We start from the raw sequence: 25,874 nt of genomic DNA on the forward strand, positions 1-25,874 counted from the left end.
TTTGGTTTGGTTGCTCTTTTCTTTTTTTTCCTTTTTTATTACATTTTAATTTTTAATAATTTTTAAATTTTTTTAATTTAAAAAGCATACTTCTTTTATTTATCTTTTTCCTTTCTTTCTTTTTTTCTCCCTTTTCTTCTGAGCCATGTGGCTGACAGGGTCGTGGTGCTGTGACTGGGTGTCAGGCCAGTGCCTCTGAGGTGGGACAGCCGAGTTCAGGACACTGGTCCACAAGAGACCTCCCAGCTCCATGTAATATTAAATGGTGAAAGCTCTCCCAGAGATCTCCATCTCAACACTAAGACACAGCTCCACTCAACAACCAGCAAGCTACAGTGCTAGACACCCTATGCCAAAAAACTGGCAAGATAGGAACACAACCCACCCATTAGCAGAGAGGATGCCTAAAATCATAAAAAGGTCACAGCCACCACAAAACACACCACCGTACGCAATCCTGCCCACCAGAAAGACAAGATCAAGCCTCATCCACCAGAACACAGACACTAGTCCCCTCCACCAGGAAGCCTACACAACCCACTGAAGCAACCTTAGCCACTGGGGGCAGACACCAAAAACAACAGGAACGATGAACCTGCAGCCTGTGAAAAGGAGACCCCAAACACAGTAAGTTAAACAAAATGAGAAGACAGAGAAACACACAGCAGATGCAGGAGCAAGGTAAAAACCCACCAGACCTAATAAATGAAGAGAAAATAGGAAGTCTACCTGAGAAAGAATTCAGAGTAATGATAGTAAAGATGATCCAAAATCTTGGAAATAGAATGGAGAAAATACAAGAAACGTTTAACAAGAACCTAGAAGAACTAAAGAGGAAACAAAGAATGATGAACAACACAATAAATGGAATCAAAAATTCTCTAGAAGAATCAATAGCAGAATAACTGAGGCAGAAAATGGATAAAATAGTGGAAATAACTGCTGCAGAGCAGAATAAAGAAAAAAGAATGAAAAGAATTGAGGAGAGTCTCAGAGACTTCTGGGGCAACATTAAACTCACCAATGCTCGAATTATAGGGGTTCCAGAAGAAGAAGAGAAAAAGAAAGGGACTGAGAAAATATTTGAAGAGATTATAGTTAAAAACTTCCCTAATATGGGAAAGGAAATATTCAATCAGGTCCAGGAAGTGCAGAGAGTCCCATACAGGATAAATACAAGGAGAAACATGCCAAGATACATATTAATCAAACTATCAAAAATTAAATACCAAGAAAAAATATTAAAAGCAGCAAGGGAAAAACAACACATAACATAAAAGGGAATCCCCATAAGGTTAACAGCTGATATTTCAGCAGAAATTCTGCAAGCCAGAAGGGAGTGGCAGGACATAAAGTGATGAAAGGGAAAAAAATAAATACTGTATGCTAACACATATATATGGATCTAAAAAAAAAAAAGGTTCTGAAGAACCTAGAGGCAGGACAAGAAATAAGACGCAGACGTAGAGAATGCACTTGAGGACACAGGGAGGGGGAAGGGTAAGCTGGGACAAAGTGAGAGCGTGGCATGGACATATATACACTACCAGATGTAAAATAGATAGCTAGTGGGAAGCAGCCGCATAGCACAGGGAGATCAGCTGGGTGCTTTGTGACCACCTAGAGGGGTGGGATAGGGAGGGTGGGAGGGAGATGCAAGAGGGAGGAGATATGGGGATATATGTATATGTATAGCTGATTCACTTTGTTATAAAGCAGAAACTAACACACCATTGTAAAGCAGTTATACTCCAATAAAGATGTTAAAAAAAATTAAAGAAAAAATATTGCCATTTGCCAAGTGAAAATCATTCAAATATAGGTGATTTTACATGGCTCATCCTAAATAATTTGGATTCTTTAAGAGAATCTTAGCACAGAGTCTATTTCTAGAAAAGCACAATTTATACATTTTGGGCTTTTTTGTGAAGCTCCTATCGATTATGAAGAAAAGGCACATGAGCAAGTCCAGCGGTAGTCACACTAATTTAGTCCTGTGCAACTGTTCTTATGTTTTTTCAAGCTACTGAAATAATATCTGCTTATTTGCTTTTTCTATAATTAAAAAAATATCATTGTTATTTATGTTTATCTACATTGAGTGACATGTCCTAATTGTTATAAGACTAAAGTTTCCCAGGGATCTTGTTAAATGCTGATTTCTGGGCCATGTTCCAGACATACCGAGGGTGGAAGTGTTTTAGTCAGCTATAACAACATACTGAAGTCTGGTTGGCTTAAACAACAGAAGATTATTTTTCATAGTTCTGGAAGCTGCCAAGTCCAGGGGATCAAGGTCTTGGCCGAGTTGGTGTTTGGTGAGAACCCACTTCCTAGCTTTTAGACAACTGCCTTCTCGCACTATGTGCTCACATGGCCTTTCCTTGGCATGTAGAATAACTATGAGTATCTCTCGTCCTTTTCTTGTAAGGGCACTAATTCCGTGATGAGGATCACACCCTCATGATGTAATCTAAACCTAATTACCTCTCAAAGACCCCATCTTTGTGAATTTGTGCGGATACAAACTTTCAACCTATAACAGGGTAAGAACATGGAATTGCAATTTAAAACAAATTTCCTGAGTGAATATTAAATGCATATTTTTGAGACAATGTTATATACTTTTCATTTATCTTAATTTAAAATTTATAGCACTTAGATGTGGTGCATTTTACAACTGGAATTTTTAAAAAGAGGACTGAAAATTCAGCAAAGCTGAAGAATTTGCCAAGATCTGACAGCTGCAAAGTTCTGATTGATTTGAAATATGTGAATTCCCCTACATGTTTCAAGCCCTTTGTATGCCTATTAGTTTTCATCCTTCTGGAACCTTTTGCACATCAGTCTAAGTCAAATAACAGTAGCTTGACTGTATTAAGGCTGAAAAAAATATTGGCTACCTGAAAAGAACTGCTGTATTCTTGGAAAAATAGATGTGGTTGGTATTTCTAAGTATGAATCAAAAGTACAACAATAAGAAGTCACCAGAAACAACATAAGTGGAGCCATCTGGACAATCTATTCTTCATCATGATACTCTGTCTGTTAGGCATTGGCTGTTGATAGGAAGATCATAGTTCCTCTGTTTACAAAGGCTGCAGTAAACTGAACCTGGATTTAATGGCATATAATTTAGTGAACTCAAATTTTTAAGGGGGGGATAAACTGGGAGACTGGGACTGACATATACACACTACTATATATAAAATAAACAACTAATAAGAACCTGCTGTATAGCACAGGGAACTCTACTCAATACTCTGTAATGGCCTATATGGGAAAAGAATCTAAAAAAGAGTGGATACATGTATAACTGATTCACTTTGCTATACACCTGAAACTAACACAACATTGTAAATCAACTATACTCCAATAAAAATTAAAAAAAAAATCTGAACATACACAAAAGAGAAGAACAATATTATGTGCCAATCTCAAGACTAAGGACTTCTAACACATGGTCATATTTAACTGACATAAAATACATGAAGGATTCCATCCCCTTTTGCACTGCCACAGATCAACTCCTATGCAAAGATTCTGGGGTAAACAATATAGGAAGAGAGAGCTCTGCCTGTTAGCCTCTGCTGATGATATTTGAGCTGTTTAAGAATATAATTTTTGGTGTAATAGAGCCAGCACCAGGTAAAGATATGTAAGTTTATGCCCTGCACTGTTTGGCATCCAATAAGTCACCTCCCCTGACATATTTTCACTGTAAAACATGAAGGGATGGACCAGGTGATGTGTGGCATCATTTCCTGAAAAAAAATTTTTTTTAGCTAGATTAAGAAAGAAGACTCAAGTTAATGAAATTAGAAATGAAAGAAGAGATTACAACTGAAGCCACAGAAATAAAGAGGATCATGAGACTATTATGAATGATTATACAGCAACCAACTGGACAACACAGAAGAAATGCATAAGTTACAGAAATATACAAACTGCCAAGACTGAGTCATGAAGAAATAGAAAATCTGAATACACCTGTAACTAGCATGGAGGTTGAATCAGTAATTAAAAACCTCAACAAAAAAAGCCCAGGACCAGAGAGCTTCCCTAGCAAAACTTGCCTAACATTTACATAGGCATTAATGACTACAGTTAATTAAACTGTATTGTACACTTGAAATTTGCTAAGAAAGTAGATGTTAAGTGTTCTCACTAAACCAAAAAAAAAAAAGGTAACTATGTGAGTCTATGGGTGTATTAATTAGCTTGATTGTGGTAACAATTTCACAATGTACATGTACAGCAAATTATTCTGTTGTACACCTTAAATATATATAATTTATATGATTTTTGTCAATTATACTTCAATAAAGCTGGAAAAAGAATGCCAATCCTTCTCAAAATTTCCCAAAATTGAAGAGGGAACACTTCCAAACTCATTTTATGAAGCCAGAATCACCCCAATACCAAAACCAGACAAATAAACCATAAGAAAATAATTATAGGCCAATATCCCTGATGAATATTGATGCAAAATTTATCAACAAAATACTAGCAAACAAAATACTAGCAAAATACAGCATATTAAAAGGATCATACACCATAACCAAGGGGGATTTATCCCTGGCATGAAAATATGATTCAACATATCAAAATCAGTAAATGTGATACACCACATTAACAGAATGAAGGATAAAATTCACATGATCATCAGTAGATGCAGAAAAAGCATATAATAAAGTTCAACATTTTTTATGATAAAAATATCAACAAATTAGGTATAGAAGGATATTACCCCAACATAACAAAGGCTTTAAGTGAAAAGCCCACAGCTAACATCATACTCAATGATGAAAAACAGAAAGCTTTTCCTCTAAGATCTGAAACAAGGCAAGGATACCCCCTCCATTTATTTCTGTTCAATACAGTGCTTCAAGTCCTAGCCAGAGAAATTAGGCAAGGAGGGGAAATAAATGGCATCCAAATTACAAACAAAGAAGTAAAATTGTCCCTGTTTGCAGATGATATAATAAAGAAACCCCAAAGATTGTAGAAAAGATTGTTAGAACTGAAAAATAAATTCAGAAAAGTTTTGGAATACAAAATCAACACACCAAAGGCAATTGTGTTTCAATACACTAATAAACTATCTGAAAAGGCAATTAGGAAAACAATCTAATTTATAACAGTATCAAAATAAAATACTTAGTAATAAAATTAAGGAAGTGAAGGACTTGTACACTGAAAACTAAAAAACACTGATGAAAGAAATTAAAAATGACACAAACGAAGATATCCTGTGTTCATGGATTTGAAGACTTACTCTTGTTAAAATATCCGTACTACCCAATGTGATTTATAGATTCAATGCAATTCCTATCAATATCGCAATGGCACTTTTTCCCCAGAAGTAGAAAAAATATTCTAAAACTCATATGGAACCACAAAGACCTCAAATAGCCAAAACAAATCTTGAAAACTATGACTCAAGCTGGAGGCATTACATTCCTGATTTCTATATGTTATAATGCTCTAGTAATCACACCAATATGCTACTGGCATAAAGACATATAAATCAATGGAACAGAATAGAGAGCCCAGAAATAAATCCATGCACATATGCTCAACTGATCTTTGACAAGTATGCCAAAAATACAGCAGGGAAAGACTAGTCTCTTCAACCAATAGTGATGGTAAAATTGGTTATCTACATGCAAATGAATAAAATTGAAACCTTCACTTAACACCATATGCAAAAGTCAACTCAAAATAGATTAAAGATTTAAATGTAATATGTGAAACTATAGAACACTTAGAGGAAAACATAGGAGAAAAGATTCCTGACATAGATCTAATGATTTCATAGCTGTAACAGTAAAAGCACAGGCAGCAAAAGCAGAAATAGACAAGACAGACTACATCAAACTGAAAAGCTTTTGTATAACAAACGAAGCAATCAACAGAATGAAAAGCCAACTTAAGGAATAGGAAAAAAAATTGTAAACCATGTATCTGATAAAGGGTTAATTTCCAAAAAAACATAAAGGACTCCTGTAACTCAGTAGCAAATAAACCCATTAATGTGATTTTAAAATGGGCTAAGAACCTGAATAGACATTTCGCCAAAGAAACATACAAGTGCCCAAAACATATATGAAAAGATCCTTGACCTTGCTAATCAGGGAAATGCAAATCAAAACCACAATGCAACATCACCCCACACCTCTTAGGATGGCTATTATCAAAAGAACAAAATACAACAAATGTTGATGAGGTTGTGAATCAACTGGAACCCTTTTACACTGATGATGGGAATACAAAATGGTGCAGTGACTTTTGAAAACTATTTTTTGTTTTCAAAAACCTCAAACAACTTTTTGAGGTTCCTCAAAAAGTTCAAATTAGAAAAATCATATTATCCAGCCATCCCACTTCTGGGTATTTATCCATAATAAATTGAAATCAGGGTCTTGAAGACGTATTAGCACTCCCATGTTTATTCTAGCTTATTTATAATAGCCAAAATGTGAAAACAACCTAAATGTCCATAGATAGATTAATGAATAAAGAAAATGTGGCATACACATACAACAGACTATCATTCAGCCTTTACAAGGAAGGAAATTCTGCAATACATGACAACATGAATGAACCGGGAGGGCAATTTTGCTAAGTGAAATGAGCCAGTCACAGAAGGGCAAATACTGCACAATTCCACTTATATGAGATATGGAAAACAGCCAAACCCATAGAAGTAAACCATAGAATTGTAGTTTTCAGGGGTGAGTGGAGGGTAAATGGAGTGTTGATAATCAACAGTCATAAAATTTCAGTTATGCAAGATGGATAATTTGTAGAGATCTGCTGAACAATATTGTGCCTATGGATTATGATACTGTATTTTGCACTTAAGAATTTGTTGCGTTCTTAAGTTCTTACGTTAAATGTTAAGTGTTCTAACCACAGTAAAATTAGTAATAAAAAGAAACAGCCTTGCTGGCACCTTGATCTTGCACTGCTAGCCTCCAAAATTCTGAGAAAATAAATTTGTTGTTTAAGCCACCCAGTCTGGTCCTTTGTTAGGGCAGCCCGGATAGATTAATACACCAGGGAAATCACTGCCATGTTGTTCCTCAAGTCCCAACGTTCCTAGTCATCTCACCAGCTTTCTGCCTTTCAAAGTCTTCCTATGGTTTTCTACTGTGTCAGGTTTAGGACTTTTCATTTTAAGACTGAAGACCTAGAAGAAAGGGGGCTTCTCCAACTTGGCTGGAACCAGAAGTCTCCTGCTAAGGGTCACCAGGCAGAAGTACAGGATGACTACATTACGTAAACCCTTTCCAATCTGTAAGGATCAAATGAAATAGGCATGTGTCAGCTATGTGTCAGGATTAGCTGTTTCTTTTGTGACCCTCCTGTTCATATCACTATATGCTCAGCATGAATGGGAATAAAGTAAGCATCGGATTCAGTCCCCACTTCACTGTTCTTCTCTTTTAATTTACTCTCTAAATAATACCCAACTAGAGACCCTGACCAGTTCAAACACCTAGACTTGTTTCTTCTTTGCTAGTCCGTGCATCCACGAGGATTGAACTTGCTTTACGGCACATCAATACTCATCTGTGCCTTTGTTATAAATCTCCCTAGTGGCAGCATTGCAAGACTTACATCTGCCCGTTGTGCAGCTTAATTCCAGCCTATTGCTGTCAGTATCTGCAGGGATTAAATACTGATTTTTTGGTTTTTTTAAGTTAAGTATCTCCTTTATCTACAAGACACTTTAAATCTGTAAATAATAGACCACTATGGGATGCAAGGTGCTTCCCGTGGATTTTTAAGGAGGATGTTTGATCTTTTTCTCAGGCCTGGATACTGTATTCTCTGTTCTCCCATTAAATTTTTGTTTAATATTGACTGAAAGGGGTGAGCAGTAACACTAAGAGGTGCCCTGGTGGCTCAAGGACTCCAGAAATGTTACTATCATCCATGGAGCTGCAGGATGTGATAACAAAGGAAGATCGGGCCTTCTTCCTTTCAGCTGAATCACATCTGAGAAAATGAGCTTCTGGCTTCTCCTGCTTCCCAATGTGGCACTCAGCAACATACTTTCAAGTCCAGTATGCTTTTTTTATTTTTCCTCATTACTTTGCTGTTTTTAAATGCTTAGCCTCAAAAGTATCCTGGCAATTAATTGTGGCGCTTCATAGAAATTATTCTTAACCCTTGACCCCCCCCCCCCAGTTTATGTAATCTCTGCCCTCCCTAAAGATAACTCGGAGTGGCCAAAGTGTCATGACTCTTGTAAATTTTAACATTTTTTTTGTGAACCAAAGGAGGGTGATTGAATTGGGCAAATACCTGACGTTTGGTGCTAAAAAGTCCTTTAACAACACTTTGTAGATTCACAACAAACTCTTATCTATAGTTATAATTAAGAGCATACTGTTAGTTTCTTTCTTTTTTTTTCTACATCTTTATTGGAGTATAATTGCTTTACAATGGTGTGTTAGTTTCTGCTGTATAACAAAGTGAATCAGTTATACATATACATATGTTCTCATATCTCTTCCCTCTTGCATCTCCCTCCCTCCCACCCTCCCTATACCACCCCTCCAGGTGGTCACAAAGCACCGAGCTGATCTCCCTGTGCTATGCTGCTGCTTCCCACTAGCTATCTACCTTACGTTTGGTAGTGTATATATATCCATGCTGTAAGGCCAACTGGCCCGAGGCAGGGGAACACAATCAGATTCACAGGTTGCATCAGACCGAAACTCTCCGGACCACCCAGTTCCAGAAACTGACCTGGAGACTTTCCGGACCACCCAGTTCCAGGAACTGACCTGGGGACTTTGAACCCAGCCCAGCCTTCCAGCCTTTCGAGGGGCGGGACTAATGGTCCCCCAGGATACCCAAAAAGACCACCAAATAAGGAATACCCTGCGCCTTCCCAGATTCACCACACCCCTTTCCCTTCTTCCCCTATAAAATCTTGCCCAACCCTCGCCCGGGTGCGACTTCTCTGGCCCCTTTCTCTCGGACCAGTGAACCTCGCCCGGGAGCGCTCCCTAATAAAGCTCACTTGAAGCTTTCCTCTGTTTCGCGGTGCCGTTTGTTAAGATCCGACCTTACACATGGCCTCTCTCCCGCTTTGTCACAGTTTCTTAAATGTGTTTTGAAAGTCTAAAACCCTCCTCTGCAAATAGAACACAAAGCTATAAAAACACAAGTAAATTACCCCACAAGTAAATTACCCCGTCATCTATACTTAATAACATCTAAACACCAATGACTATTGTAATGAAAAACATGAAATACTTTCTATTTGTGAAACAATATTTACACTTTCAAACTGTATTTGGAGATGAAAATGAACTCTCCCAGCTATACACAGAGAATCCATTAATTAAAGACAATTGTTTAATTATTAGCAGTTTGCATAGTTAACCAAGGCTCATAATTTTCCAAGTTCAGAGATCAGAAACCACATTTTCTCACTTAAGCTGTGTATACCAGACTCATCTTCAAAGGCCAAACTAGGAAGGGTTCAGGAGGCCATAAAACTCAGATTTCATTAAGAGGTAAGGAAACTGATGCTCAAGGTAAGTGGCTTGTCCACGATTATACAACCAGTTGATCCTAGACTCAAATTCCGACCTCTTAACTCCCGGACTGTTGGTTTCAAACCTTGGGCGTTCCCTGAGTAAAATGTGAAACTGGCCCCAGTACAGGGAGAGCAAGGAAAAACCAGAGAAAGAAGAAGAGCACTCCAGATTGGTAGGTGGCAGGTTTAAAAACAAAAAGCAAGGGAACTTACATGTGAAGTTTCTCTCCGGCGGCCGCAAGATGATCTCCTCACCCGCCTGCCAGAATTTTAAGGGTTTATATAGAGCACTTCTGAACGTTTGAGAGGAAGACTCCAGGAATCTGTCCGGTGAGAGAAAGAGAACACACGGCGTGCCTCAGGCTGTTGCAGTCACACCGGCCTCTGCTGCCACAGGCTTGTCCCGCATTCCAATTATAACTACTGTACCCCTCCCTCCCCCTGACATGAGTGAGCCAGAGCCCCCTAATCAGCCGCTCCCTTAACCCCCTCCTGTCTGGGCAAAGAACAGATGTCAGAGGGTAACCTACACGCAGAGGTGGGGCCAAATCCAAAGCTGAAGCCCAGGAGCTGTGTGAACAAAGAAGAGAAAGGACATATATACACTACCAAACGTAAAATAGATAGCTAGTGGGAAGCAGCCGCATAGCACAGGGAGATCAGCTCGGTGCTTTGTGACCACCTAGAGGGGTGGGATAGGGAGGATGGGAGGGAGATGCAAGAGGGAGGGGATATAGGGATATATGGATATGTACAGCTGATTCACTTTGTTATACAGCAGAAACTCACAGAACATTGTAAAGCAATTATACTCCAATAAAGATGTTAAAAAAAGAAAAGTTTATATAGAGGCTTTCATGAGGTTCAGTCATGTATATGCCCAGATGGTTTCAATAACATGATCTGAGGCTGCATCCTTGAAGTAGTTCCTCGGAGTGGGGGTGGGGTGTAAGGAGCCTCTGATTGCCCAAGTCTAGCCTCCATTAGGGACAACCTCCAACACAGGCTAATCCTATTTTCATTAGATTAATGATTTTCACATTTTAGTGGTATATCAGAATCACCTGAAGGGCATGTTAAAACACAGACAGCCGGCTCCCACCCTCAGAGTGTCTGATGCAATTTACCTGAGGTGGGACCCAAGAATATGCATTGGAAACAAGATTCCAGATAGCTGTTGATGCTGCTGGTCCCAGGGACCACTCTGAGAACCACAGCAGTACAGTGGTTTCCTCTTACGTTATGTAGTACTTTACTTTTAAAGGACTTTTAAAAACTTTTTATTTTGGAGAATTTTGTAAATACACAAAAGTGGACAGATATGTATAAGGAACCGTCACAAATCTATTGAGTATGGACAACCATCCAACAATGGGCCATCTAAAGGACTTCTTATCATGCCACTTTATTTTTTTCTGCACTTTCTCCTGGGAGACAGGCATTTTCATAATTTCCAAGATGCTAACAAAAATTGTTTTGTATTATTACTCTGCTAATGTTTAGTTTGCAGTGTTACTTAATGTACACTGTCTCCACAACTCTAAGTCGGAGACAGTGGTTTCCCAGCTTCCATGTTACAGTGAGGGAAATGGAGGCTCAGATGGTCATTAAGCAACTCACCCAGGACTCATACTTAAGTCCAACTCCAGAACTTATCATGACAGACACTATATTCAGTTAAAGTCAAACTTACCTGATTTTAAGACAAAAGCACATTTCAGCTGCACTTACTTTCATATGTGTAGCCGGTAATGGTGATACAACCTAAGCACTTGTGGTCAAGTGTTAATATGGTTAGTGGCCCAGGAAGATTCAGACCTCCTGGTGGAATGGTACTGGCTGCATTTTCAATCAAACCCCCAGTGTGGTTAATTGCTACTAGGATTTAGACACCATCACCTGACTCATTCTTCATGCCAGAGTTGGAGTTCTTCCTTCCTTTAGGACCTGAGTCTCCCTGGGACTTGTCGAGGAGAAAGACATTTTCCTCTGCCCTTCGAGGTTCTTCTGGCTATTCTAATAATTAAATTGACATGAGACAGATTAATGTGGGAAAATCAAACAAAAGTTTAATAACATGTCTAAACGGGAGAGACCCAGAAGAAATAAGTAACTCACCAAAATGGCTGAAGCCCTCACCTTAAATATCATCTTCAGCTAAAGACAAAAGATGATGTTGAGGGAGGCGAGAGTCAGGAGAGGTTACCAGGAAAAGAACAGTAAACAATCTTTATGCAGATTTAAGTCATCATCTTCTCCACTGATAAGAAATTCTAGAGATTAGAGTCATCCTCTTCTTCCTGGTACAGTAAGGCAGACATAACTTACTAATGGAGGTTTCCCTTATAAATGTTCATGTTTCTTACAAAAAAGTAACTCCTATTTGGTTTTCTGATTTTTTTCCTTATCTGTTGCTTCTTAAAAAACAACCAGCTTAAAATAATTAATGTGCCAAAGAGATATATTTTGGGGTACCAAATTTTTCTCACCTACAGACTCTTGCCTCTTGTTTTCAGAAATATGCATAGTTTTTGTCATCTGTGTGTCTCAGATGACTTGTGAGGCTCAATGAATTATTAAGAACTGTTTAGATGAATGCTCATTTATAGTAGCATGGTCTTGAAATAATTCTCTGCACTACATATTCATATGCATATACATTATGAGTTATACATCTGCATTTATGACTCAATGCTCACACAAAATTTTAAAACATCTATGTATGTCAAATAAAATGCCACTGATCATGGTTAATGAAATCTTATCCTAAACTGCTAACCTTTGCAATGTTCTAATAGTTATTACCTTTGAGACATGATTTAGTCAGTGTTGTTACATGTGTCTCTATTTGTGATGGACATGGTGCTCTGTACATTTTGTGATTAGAACAGAACAAACAGAAAAGGTAGAAAAAGCTCTGTCTGAGATAAAGCTTGGCAGTTACAATACTTTCTTAACACTGACCTGTGACTTTTTAAAAATGCGATTCCGGTTTCTTTTCTTCAAGTTTATTACATTGTAATAGTAAAGAATGGTTTTAGGGAATTTGTGAAATGACATCTATTTTTATCTAAGATCTATGAAGAAAAATGAAAATATTTAATTTATGATACATTTTTATTGAGATATAATTTACATATAACATTGTGTAAGTTTGAGGTATGTTTATATATCGCAATATGATTACTACAGTTGTGTTATCGAACACCTTTATCATGTCACGTAATTATCATTTATTTTTTAGTTGAGAACAATTAAGATCTAGTCTCTTAGCAACTTTGAAGTTTATAATACAGTATTGTTGACTATAGTCACTATGTTGTGCATTTGATCCCCAAGACTTATGTATCTACTAGTTGCAAGTTTGTGCCCTTAACCAACATCTCCTCAATTTCCTCCCCTACCCCCCAGACCCTGGTAACTACAATTCTACTCTCTGTTTTTATAAGTTTAGTTTTTTAGATTATTATTTTATAATAAACCAGTAATCCAGTAAGTAAAATGTTTCTCTGAGTTCTGTGAGCTGTTCTAGCAAATTAATTGAGCCCAAGGAGGGGGTCATGGGAACCTCTGATTTAGAGCCAGTTGGTCAGAAGTGCAGGTGACAACCTGGACTGGCAGTCTGAGTTGGAGAGGGTTGTTGAGTCCTCCAGTTTTTAGATTGTCTGCCAGAAGTACAGGTAACAAACTTGGGCTTGTGCTGGTGTCTGAAGTGGAGGGTGGTCTTGTGGGACTGAGCCCTTTACCTGTGGAATCTCATTCTATTTCTGGGTAGGTAGTGTCAGAATTGAGTTGAATTCTTGGACACCTTGCTAGAGTACAAGAATTGCTTGTTGGTGTGGGAAAGCATCCACATACACACATTGGAATTGAGTCTGGGAAGCTTATTTAGCTGAATACACGACAGAAATGTCTATACATGTGCACCAAATGTCGGACAGGAATGTTCTTGGCAGTTTTGTACATAAAGACCAAAACCTGGGAACAACACAAATGTCCAACCACAAGTGAAAGGAAAAATACATATGATACATTCATACAATGTAATAATGTGATATATATAATGTGATTCATATAACGGGATATAACTCACAATGAAAATAATAAACTACTGATAGATGCAAAAGCATGGATGAATCTCACAGACAAAATATTATGTGAAAGAAATCCAAACAGAAAAGAGGACAAACTATGTGATTCCATTTATATGAGGTTCAAAAGAGCCACAATTCTTCCATAATGACAGCATTTAAAATCATAGTGACCTAGAGCAAGTGACGCTGAAATGTAGATTTAGTATCATTTCTTTTCATTGTGAAATGTCACTCAGTCATATAACTCATTACTTTCTTCCTTTTTTAAAAAAAAAATATTTATTTATTTATATTTGGCTGCATTTGGTCTTCATTAGTGCACGAGGGCTTTTCTCTAGTTGCAGCGAGCGGGGGCTACTCTTCGTTGTGGTGCACGGGCTTCTCATTGCAGTGGCTTCTCTTGTTACAGAGCACAGGCTGTAGGCATGTGGGCTTCAGTCGTTGTGGCACGTGGGCTCAGTAGTTGTGGCCCACAGGCTCTAGAGCACAGGCTCAGTAGTTGTGGTGCACAGGCTTAGTTGCTCCGAGGCATGTGGGATCTTCCTGGACCAGGGCTTGAACCTGTGTCCCCTGCATTGGTAGGTGGATTCTTAGGCACTGCTCCACCAGGGAAGCCCCATTATTTTCTTTCTTACACACAGAAGTAACAACTTGAAAACAATTTAAAGCTTGTATACATCTATGTAGCCAGCACAACTTATACAACTCCTTGTAAGCTATTGTTTAAGTAACTGCAAAGGTGTATCTATTCTTGGAGGACTGCAGTATAAGTCTAAAAGAAGAGCTTTGCTTAAAAAAATATTTATCTTTTTTTGAGATTTACAAAAATAAATGTCTAATAAATACCTTATTTCATAATTTTTAAATATATGCCTTATTTTCAGACACATTGTTGTTTCAAAGAATGATAAATAACATGCAGACCTGCAAGAAAGATACAGCCCCTATTTCTAAACCATACTCTGGATGGGACTATTTTCTACCCAAGCTGGACTATTCTACAAAGACACACAAGGCAGGAAGGTGCTCTAGACACAGGAAATTCAGGCCACAAAGATATCTGCTGAGGTGTTGAGTTTTGGTTTTGCTAAAGTTTTGCAAAATCCTCTGTCATGGTTGTCCCAGATACAAAATTACACAGGGAATTAATTCTCAGGGATGCAGCTGAAGTCACAAGTTTTGTCTGTCTTTGGAAATCTCAGGATTCTTTTTCAGTACTGCCTTTCTGATCTTGGAAATGGAGCAAATCTTCACACTCTGGAGATGATTTTTTACACCAGAGGACAAGCTTAAATATCATTTTTCTTTTGGGGAGTGACTTTTTTAAATGGTAACCTTGACATATTATTAAATGTGTCACCTCTCCCAATTAAAATATCCTTTTACAAGCCAGGTGCCGCTCTCAGCATTACAATGGCTGAACTAAAGTGGAATACAGAGGAAGATTTTTCATATCAGTGGAAGTGGTAAAGCCAGAAAATGAATTGGATTCCTTTTAGATGAATCTTTTATGGATCAGCAGATTTATTCAGAGTTACTTAAAAAGCAGTTAACATTCCATTAGCAACAAACTGTGATCTGTGTCAGCAATAAGACACTCTTCGGTCATTTATTTCAGCACAAGAAGTCACTTCAGAAAAAAATGCAATTATTGAATCTCTAAAAGGCAAATAAATACTGAGGCAAAACTAGGTCATTTTTCTTATAGAATTATGAACATTATGCTTGATTCTTTGCTTCATTTAATCAAAGCATTTGTTTTATTTTTGTAAGTTTATGATCAGGAAGGAAAGATAAATGATTTTTTTTTAAAAAAGAACAGTAATGTTAACATATTTTCACCAAGTTCATAGCAATGATTTCAGGAACAAATGGTTGGAGCTATTGCTTGAAGGGATGGGAGATGCTATTTGGAGTTTCCCAAGCCTGTGTTGTAGGACAGGGGTACTACCAGACATGAAGAGACGCCTGGCCTCAAGTGCTGGGGAAACTTGGAGAGGTTAGCGTTCAGAGGCTTATTAATGCAGAGTGCTCTTCACTTTGACTGCGTTGGGCCTAACCTCAAGCCCCTATACTTTAGAATCTCTTTTGGCATTAACAAGATGGAAGCAGATAGTAGAAAAATCCCAAAGGGGTCTATGAGTCATGCTGAAAGTTGGTGTCTCATAGAGTAGAGAGGTAAAGGGCCCTGAACCCCTTTTGACTTTTGAAATAAGTGGATGGCAAGGATGCTGGAATAAACTGAAAGCATTCATGTTATTTTTTTCTCTGAGTTAATTAAATGAATATGAAGCTAGATCTCCTCTTCTGGGAAAATGGAGTAAACGTATTTGTCCATTTTCCTCCCAATAAGTACAACTAAAACACACACACACACACACACACACACACACACACACATATGTAAGTATATATATGTATGTATGTATAAATATGTATATTACTCTAAAAGATGGAGAGAAGGCAGATGGACTAAGGACAACCTTGGAACTCAAGGAACAACATGGCTGTGAGTTTCCAAGGAAAGTCTGCTCTCTTTAGAGAAAGGACTCAGAAAAGGTCAGCCTAGCAGAGAGAAAACTTAAACAATAGCTTCTCTACTCCAGCCAAATACTACAGAAAAAACTATTGCCTCACACTCACCCTCACCAATAAAGGCCAAATGGGGGCCTAGACTTTCAGACTCACATTTGCTAGGCTGTAAGGAAGCGCCATAATTCCCCACTGGAGTGGTGTCAAAGAAGGTTGAGTAGGGGCCAGGGCTTTCATAGTCAGCCCTGCTAGGTGGTAATAAGGCTCTGCCTTCAGGGGAGGTCTCTGTCAGGGAAGGCTCTGCCTTCAGGGGAAGTCTCTGTCAGGGGAGACCGCTGCGTGGAAAGCCTGAATATCTACCCACACCCTGCAGCAACAAGATGCTCCTGCCCCTCCCAACTGGGGTGGTGGAGAGACAAGACTTTCACCACCTCTCTCTCGCTCATGAGGAGGACACCAGCAGCACAATGGAGGGGGGCAGAAAAAAGGGTTAGTGAACTGAAAGATAGAACAATTCTAATTCTAATCTGAATAACAGAGAAGAATCTAAAAAATGAAGAGAGCCTCGGGGATCTGTGAGATTATAACAAAAATCTAATATTCATGTCATCAGAATCCCAGAAAGAGAGAGGAAAAAGGATAAGGCTGAAAACGTACTTGGAGAAATAATGGAGGAAAACTTCCAAAATTTGGCAGAAGACATATACCTACAGTTTTTAAAAGCTGATACAATTCCAAATAGGATAAATCCAAAGAAATAACAACACACAATAGAGTCACACTTCTGAAAAATGAAAACAGAGTAAAAATCTTGAAAGCAGCTCAGAAAAATGACACCTTACCAACAGGGGAAAACAATTAGAATACAATGAATTCATTATTAGAAACCATGGAGGTGACACATTTTTTTTTTTTTCCAGTGCTGAAAGTAAAGAACTGTCCACCTAGAATCCTATATACAGTGGAAATATTGTTCAGAAAGGAAGCCCAGATATTCTTAGACAAAGGAAAGTTAGTGGAATTTGTCACCTAGAGATGGACTCTAAAGGTGAGAGAATTTCTCTAACAGAAAGAAAATTATAAAAGCAGGAATATTGGAATATAAGAAAGGAAGAAAGAATGCAGTGAGCAAACATATGGGTAAATGCCAGAGACTTTCCTTCTTCTCTTGAGTTTTCTAAATTATGATTGATGTTGGAAGAAAAAATTATAACATTCTCTGATGTGGTTCTAAATACCTGTAGAGGAAATATTTTTTAAATTATATAATAAGCAAGGGAGCATAAAGGGAGGTAAGAATGCTGCACTTCACTCAAACTGATAGAATGACATTAGTAGATTGAGAAGTTATGAATATATAATACAATAAGTAAGCTATCATGAAAATTTTATGCAGAGTTACTCTTAAAAAACACTTTAGATGAATCAAAGTGGGACTTAAAAAATCTACACGTAAACCACAGCAAGACAGGATCATAAACAGAGAAACAAAAAATGGAATGAACAAAGACAAATTAAAAAAAATAAAATGCTTAAAAATAGGGAGAAGATTGGCATTTTTCTATTAGGTAAGAAACGTGTTGTATCATTACAGCCCCTGTAGGCATCAGAAGGTTAATAAGGGAATAATACAAAAGTGTCTACACACATACATTTATCTACACAATTGGCAAGGATGTGCAGAAAGTGGAACCTTTGTGAATTGCTGTTGCAATTGTAAAATGGTGCATGGAAAATAGTATGGCAGTTCCTCAAAAAATTAATAATAGGATCACCATATGTTACAGCAATTCCACTTTCAGGTATATACCCATTAACTGAAAGCAAGGAATCATACACATATTTGTACACCCGTTTTCTTTTTTCTTTTTAATTGAAGTATAGTTGATTTACGGGTGAACAGCACAATTATTCAGTACATATATAACATGTTCTTTTCATATTCTTTTCCATTATGGCTGATTACAGGATATTGAATATAGTTTCCTGTGCTATACAGTAGGACCCTGTTGTTAATCTATTTTATATACAGTAGTTTGTATCTGCTAATCCCAAACTCCTAATTTATCCCTCCTCTGCCCCCTTTCCCCTTTGGCAACCATGTTTGTTTTCTATGTCTGTGAGTCTGTTTGTGTTTCATAAATGTTCATTTGTGCCATATTTCAGATTCCACATATAAGTGACATCATATGGTATTTGTCTTTCTCTTTCTGACTTACTTCACTTAGTGTGACAATCTCTAGGTCCATCCATGTTGCTGCAAATGGCATTATTTCAGTCTTTTTTATGGCTAGGTAATATTCCATTGTATATATGTACCACATCGTCTTTATCCATTCATCTGTTGATGGACACTTAGGGTGCTTCCATGTCCTGGCTATTGTAAATAGAGCTGCAGTGAACATTGTGGTACATGACTCTTTTTGAATTATGGTTTTCTCAGGGTATATGCCCAGTAGTGGGATTTCTGGGTCGTATGGTAGTTCTATTTTTAGTTTTTTAAGGAACCTCCATACTGTTCTCCATAGTGGCTGTATCAATTTACATTCCCACCAACAGCATAGGAGGGTGCCCTTTTCTCTATACCCTCCTTAGCATTTGTTATTTGTAGATTTTTTAATGATGGTCATTCTGACCATGTACACCCTTTTTCATAGCAGCATTATTCACAATAGTCAAAAGGTGGAAGCAACCCAAGTGTCCATCGATGGATGAAGGGATAAACGAGTTGTGGTATATATATATAGACACACAATGGAATATTATTCAGCTCTAAAAAGAAGGAAATTCTGTCATATGCTACAACAGGGATGAACCTTGAGGACATTAGGCTAAGTGAAATAAGCTAGTCATAAAAGGACAAATACTGTATGATTCCACTTATCTGAGGTGTCTGGAGTAGTCAAATTCATAGAGGCAGAAAGTATAATGGTAGTTGCCAGGGGCTGTAGCGAGGGGAGAATAGGGAGTTATTGTTTAATGGGTACGTAGTTTCAGTTTGGAAAGGTGAAAAGTGTTCTGGGATAGATAGTGTTAATAGCTGAACAATGTGAATGTACTTAATACCACTGAACTGTAAACTTAATGGTTAAAATGGTAAATTTTGTGTATTTTACCACACATAACACAAAAATGTTAAAATGAACAAAAGTACTTGACTCAGATACATAAATAAGGTACCACATAGTATTTATTTATCTCTATATCTGGTTATATACCTCATCTCCCTCACTGCAACTTGGTCTGACCTTGGTATAATGTGGAGGCCATCAACCTTCTACATTCCTTGTTCCATATATCAGTGTTCTTGTGCTTTCTCTTTAAATAGGTCCAGAAGGAAATCCATCTGGCAAACACATTCAGAGTAAAGAATTAGTGCCTGAAGTTTAAGTGTAAAGGAGAAATGTCAGGATTCAGGTGTAACCCAGGGATAATCAATATAGACAGACTTCCCCAGCGGTATGATCAAGCCACTTGAATGGTATTAGTAAGCAAGACACAGCATAGAAGCTCCAGTTTGTTTCTCTCTATACATTTACCTTATTTCTCTATCTGGAGTTCAGCCTTATTGATGTTTGTCTGCTGCATACACTGTCATACCTTGGCTCCCAAATTTTCCTAACTGAATAACTGAGACCGAAAGAGCTTCTCCCGTCCCAACGCCAAATTCCTAGAGAAAGAATCTGATGGCTTTTCCCAGGTGAGTTCCATGCTCTTTTTCCAATTGATTTGTGTGGTCATGTGGGAGGATGAATACGGATACTGAGGACTCATCTAGAATCCAGTGACATTTGTCTTTTGAAAGAAATGAAGCTATTGGTAAAAGAGAACCATAGGCATGAGTGAAGCAGATAACTTTGGATGAACACTTTGCTGGTGCCTCACAAATACCACTGCCTGGACAGCCTATGCATGTAGTGGGGATGCCCTCACCTCTGTGATACAGATGTCAACAGTTCCTACATAAGTATTAGAGGATGGGAGTGATTCATCAGTTCCTGTTAGCACCTTTCCCATACTCATTCAACACTCACTGGCCAGTACATAAACAACCCTGATCCATTGCAAATTTCTGCTGAAGGGCTTTCTTTCAGATACTTGTGAATTAATGCCCTTAGAAAGTAAATGTTCCTATGGAGCAGCCCTTAGCAATGACAAATGAGTACTGGAGGATGAATATGGACCCCACTTGGCTCTGAGAAAGAAGGGGGATTACTCTGAGGCATGATCTACCTTGGACTTCAGAGATCCTGAGGAGAAGTGATATCCATTTGGACACAGAACAAACCTGTTAATAACTCACCCTCTTTTGGGTTCCCCCCCTTCCACATATCATCTCACTATCTTCTTCCCCTAATGGTGCTTTCTGTGATCAACGCCCAAATAAACTACCTCCTATCACATACCATATAAAGATTTCCCTCTTTGGGATGCAACGTAAGATAGGAGCATAGGACATAAATTGCCAAATGCCTATCTTCAGGGCTGGCATGATGGAGAGAAACAGGAAAGGACAGTCATTGGCAAAGGTAAGAGAGAGAAGCAGGAGCCGTGAGAAAGCTTCAGGTCTAACGTGTACCTGGCTGAGTCAGGGTGCAGAGTGTGAATACAGCTTGAACACTGGAGAAAGATCTAATCTACGCAGAGAAGGGAAAAAGAAGCATTGGAGAAGAGGGGGTAACGTCCTCAGCCAGATCATGGTGCAAGATCAGTAACAGACAAGCTAAGTAAGACTCATCCCCTTGAAATCTTAGCAGATGGGAACACAAAGGGAGCAGGGCCCTGCTGGCTGCCTGGAGACATGGGATTCATGTGGTCAGTAACCTGAGATGTATTAGGGAAACTTCTCAGCTGAGATCCAGAGGAGTGAATTAACAATCCACTAATATATTCTTAGTTTTCACTTGAGTAATTAATTGTTAACCAGTCAATATAAAGATACTGCCTTACAAATGAAACCATTGGCTAATGTTTCATTTCAGTAAAGTGCTTCTTGTAAGAGGAAAGAATCCTTTCCTTGTAGATATAATTTTAAAAAGATAAGGCCTTCATTTGAAAACTGTATAAGACACCATATTTTAAGGCTTAAAAACAGAGAGAACTTCAGAGTTTTGCTCAGGAACATGTTAATTAATAAGTAAACATATAAAGATCCAACAATCTGATATGTATTCACTGAGACTACAGTAACTCTGACAGAAAAAAAGCATAGAAATTACTTATCTAATCCTAAACTGTAGACACCAAGGTTCTTTTCAGTGATAGCTGATGAGAAAGAACCAGTTCCAATATCCCTCACTAGTTGACTGAATTGCAAAGTTTTACATAAGTCTTTCAAAGCTAAGTACTTCCTGAAACAGAGGAAAAAAAAAAAAAAAACTTTAGTAACTGATTATAATCTATATAATTAAACCTCTAGAAACTCCATAGCTATTTCTACTTGAAAGTGATTGGATTTCCTTTATTAATTATATTTCCAACATTCTAATAAAATTTGTAGTTAAAAATTAACCCAGAGACACTAGGAAAAAGGCACTCTGTTGCTTCTTTGATGTATACCCTTTGGCTCTAAAAACTTAGCAATATAAAAATACAGAATCAAAGAGACTTAGACAAAATAAGCATTTTCGTACACAAAAGACAATATAGAAAGCTGGAGTGCTTAATGGAGCTGATGGTCTATATTCCAAAGCAGGCAGTGGGAGATGCAAATTTACCTCTTTGGGATAAGAAGGACTAGAGATCATCCATGTGAAATGGAGAAAAGGAGTTGGCTTCACTGCTTAAATCCAGGGGCTATGATTTCTAAAAGTAGGGTGAAAAAATACTGGTAACTGCTGCTCAGAGCTGCAGGCAATGGAAGCTCGAGCTGCCTGAGGTTCACTAATCAGTCCTGTATATCTTTCATATCCCTACCAGGGAGGAGGCCCAAGCCTTCATTATGAGAGCTACTTGTCAACTGAGGGCACCAGGACATTCCTGGAAGGAGCCTCATAACTCCTTGTCAGAGAGGAAACAGCCCCGGAAAGTGAAAGAAAAAGAAAACAATGCAAAGCAAAAAAATACATATTCCCCTTAGATAAGCCTGTGATCCACCATTCTAAAATGCATGAAGAAACCTAATGCTAAGAAAGACAATCAATAAGATAAACATCACAACAGGAATTATCTCCTCATGATATTAACTTTATGGAATATTTTGACAAATGCTTTATAGTAAACACTGCTATGATACTCAAAGATAAAATCTTATTAAGGAATGAACAAGAAAACATCAAACGAGAAACTACATATATTTAAAAGGTGAATATAAAAAAACTAATCGAAATATAAGAAATAAAAAACATCATCAAAATAAACAATAAAATCAATAGACAGGATAAACTCTAAACAGAACACCCCTGAAAAGACTATTACTGACTTGGAAGATAGCACTGAACACTTCATCTACCACACAGCAAAGAGATAAAAAAGGTAAAATATATGTACAAGCTGTTAATATTCCCACAAGATCGATTGAGATCCTTTACACTTAAGCTTCAGGCCCTAAGCTCTTGGGATCTCTTTCCAGAATACAGAAAATGCAGGCAAGGAAGAGAAGGAATATTTGATAAGATATTAGTTGAGAATTTTCTGACATGGAAGAGAGATATAAGTATTCAAAATGATAGCACACTTTGAGTACCAAGCAGAATAATAACAATAATAATAACAACAATAATAAAATAACATAATAGACCGATTGCTAGATACATAATAGAGAAATTTTCAGGAAATCAAGAATGAAAGAAAAAAACCTTAAAAGCTAAAAAGGAAAGTCAGTTTACCTTTCAGGTAAACTTGACATAGAACAGATTTCTCATCAACAAGAAAAGTCATAGAAGATAGGGTAATAACTGCAAAGTGCTGAGGGGAAAAATAGTTATGAACCCAGAAATCTATGCCTAGAGAAAGTGTAAATTGAGAGTAAGGGCAAAATGAAGACATCTCTAGAAATAAGACTAAAAGAAGTTGTCACAAACAAACCCTTACAATATTGATTTAGGTTACAAGAAAAATCTTAAGTGAATGACAATTTTTTTTTCTTCCTGATTGTATGTTTGAACCATGTGTTTTGTTTACAAGGAGGCTCCTCACAATCCCAGCTTAACTCTTTCCTTCCCAGGGTAAATACCCCATGTTGCCCAGTCTGTTCTCCAGGAACTATCCTTGCTATGTGGTTGTTTGGCTCAGTGGGGACAAGACCCGGGACTGCTGTACCCAACATCAGGATCAGGATCTAGATATTCCTCTCTTTAACCAACTTCTTAGTTTACACCACTGCCTCTTCTCTCTGCTTGCTACTTTTTAAATGTTTGTTTTTCAGAGTCATAACCATGGCCCTCTTCTCTTACTGTATATTTTGTCTTAACGTGTGAACATTAGAAGCACCTAAACACACGTTAAAATGTAGATTCTTGCATTTAGCCCCAAATAATGAATCAGAATGGAGGAGAGTGAACCTTGTAACTGCATTTTTAGCAATCAACTAAGACAATTCTAATGCATACTAGGATTTGAGAACCACTGCTTTTATAAGCTTACTATAAACATTATCATGCTTTCCTTTTGACTCATACCAATAAGTCACAAAATTATCAGAAGCAAACCCATGTTCTGAGTTCCATATGCATATATTCACCTGCTAACTGGCCATTTCAATATAAATGTCCTTTATTTACCCATCTTCCTACCCCTTTACTCTATGTAGTCCCTTAGCTGAGAATGTGTTCCCACCAACATTTGTTCCCACATTTTCTATTAATCCCCAGCCCATTAATCCTGAGCTCCAACCATTGCTTACTCCTGGACATGCTATGTACTGTCACATTTTTAGGCTTTGGCACATGTCCCTCCTCCCAGTCTGAGAGGCCACACTCTCCTTCTATACCCAGAAGACAACAACTCCATTAATATCCTGGTCAAATGTAATGTCTTCTGTGAAGCCTTTTCTTACTCCCCAGCCAGGTCCCCACCTCTGTCTTTCTACACCAAGGTCTCAATCACAGCATTTTCCATGTGGTCTGGAAACTACCTATTTACACCTGTCTTCCCCACCAGTCAGGGAGCACTTGCAGGAAGGTCTGACCAGTGCTCATTTGTTTTTTTATCTCAAGGCTCAGTACAGAACCTAGCTTGGAGTAGTACTCAGCATGTGTTTATTAAGTAAGGGCATAAACACATAAGTGAATTGATAGATACTTGGCCAACATTCACAAATTCCAAATCAGCATATGTATTTTTTAAAATGTACAGTGTCAGCTCCATATGGAACTTTCAGAATCTCAGAAAACTCTTAGATTCCGTTCTTCAGAAAATTCACATACTAATGAGCAAATTGAGATCCTCAAGTAAGAAACTCCAAGTAAAATCTTTTAATACTTTTTCAGACTTCTTTTAAAATATGAAGCTACAAAAATCAACAGCATGTTCTGTGTTCTCTAGAGATAAGAAAGAAGTTTGTGGACACTGTTAGCTCTTTATCTGGTTACTCCCCCTACTCCTCATGTAACTGCTCTAGTCTCTGAATTGATGTGGTGCCCTTTGATTTTTTTAAATTGAAGTATAGTTGATTTACAATACTATCTATGATACAAAACTATCACTATAGTGATAGTTTCAGGTATACAGCATAGTGATTCAGTGATTGTTTTCTGAATATATTCCATTATAGGTTATTATAAGATATTGAATATAATTTCCTGTGCTCTACAATAAATCCTTGTTGCTTATGTTTTATGTATAGTAGTTTGTATCTGTCCACTTCTGCTTTGTATGTAGATGCATTTGTACTATTTTTTAGATTTCACATGTAAGTTATACCATGTGGTATGTCTTTCTCTGACTTACTTCACAAAGTAAAATATTCTCTAGGAACATCCATGTTGCTGCAAATGGCAATATTTCATTCTTTTTTATGGCTGAGTAATATTTCATTATATATATACACACACACACACACACACACACACACACACACACACACACACACACATACACATTATATATGTATACCACATACTCTTAAGCCAATCATCTGTAGATGGGCACTTGGCTTGTTTCCTTGTCTTGGCTATTGTAACTAGTGCTACTATGAACATTGGGGTGCATGTATCTTTTCAAATTAGAGTTTTCATCTTTTCCAGATATATGCGCAGGAGTGGGATTACTGACTTATATGGAAACTCTTTTTTTAGTTTTTTAAGGAATCTCCCTATTGTTCTCCATAGTGGCTGCACCAATTTACATTTACATTTCCACCAACAGTGTATGAGGGTTTCCTTTCCTTCACAATGCCTCCAGCACTTAATATTTGCAGACATTTGATGATGGCCATTCTGAGTGGTTTGAGGTGATATCTCACTGTGGTTTTGATTTACATTTCTCTAATAATTACTGATATTGGGCATCTCTCTATGTGTCGTTGGCCATCTGTATGCCTTCTTTGGGAAAATGTCTATTTAGATCTTCTGCCTATTTTTTGATTGCATTGTTTGTTTTATTTTTCACATTGAGGTCCACAATTTATCTGGAGTTAATTTTTGCTTATGGTGTAAAGTAGAGGTTAAGATTTCTTTTTCTTAAAGGAACGAAACTGAGTTATTCGTAGTGAGGTGGATGGACCTAGAGTCTTTCATACAGAGTGA

General features: G+C 37.7%; 1 protein-coding gene across 1 annotated transcript in view; it reads right to left on the minus strand.

Moving 5' to 3' along the window:
* Positions 1 to 20,922: 20,922 nt before the first annotated feature.
* CFAP47 (cilia and flagella associated protein 47) overlaps positions 20,923 to 25,874 on the minus strand; it is a 509,799-nt gene continuing 504,847 nt past the window's right edge. The window contains 1 exon segment of the mRNA XM_060137366.1: positions 20,923 to 21,039. Within this exon segment, the coding sequence (XP_059993349.1) occupies positions 20,923 to 21,039 (117 nt within the window).

Source organism: Lagenorhynchus albirostris, chromosome X (genome assembly GCF_949774975.1).
Source record: "Lagenorhynchus albirostris chromosome X, mLagAlb1.1, whole genome shotgun sequence".
Classification (NCBI taxonomy): Eukaryota; Metazoa; Chordata; class Mammalia; order Artiodactyla; family Delphinidae; genus Lagenorhynchus; species Lagenorhynchus albirostris.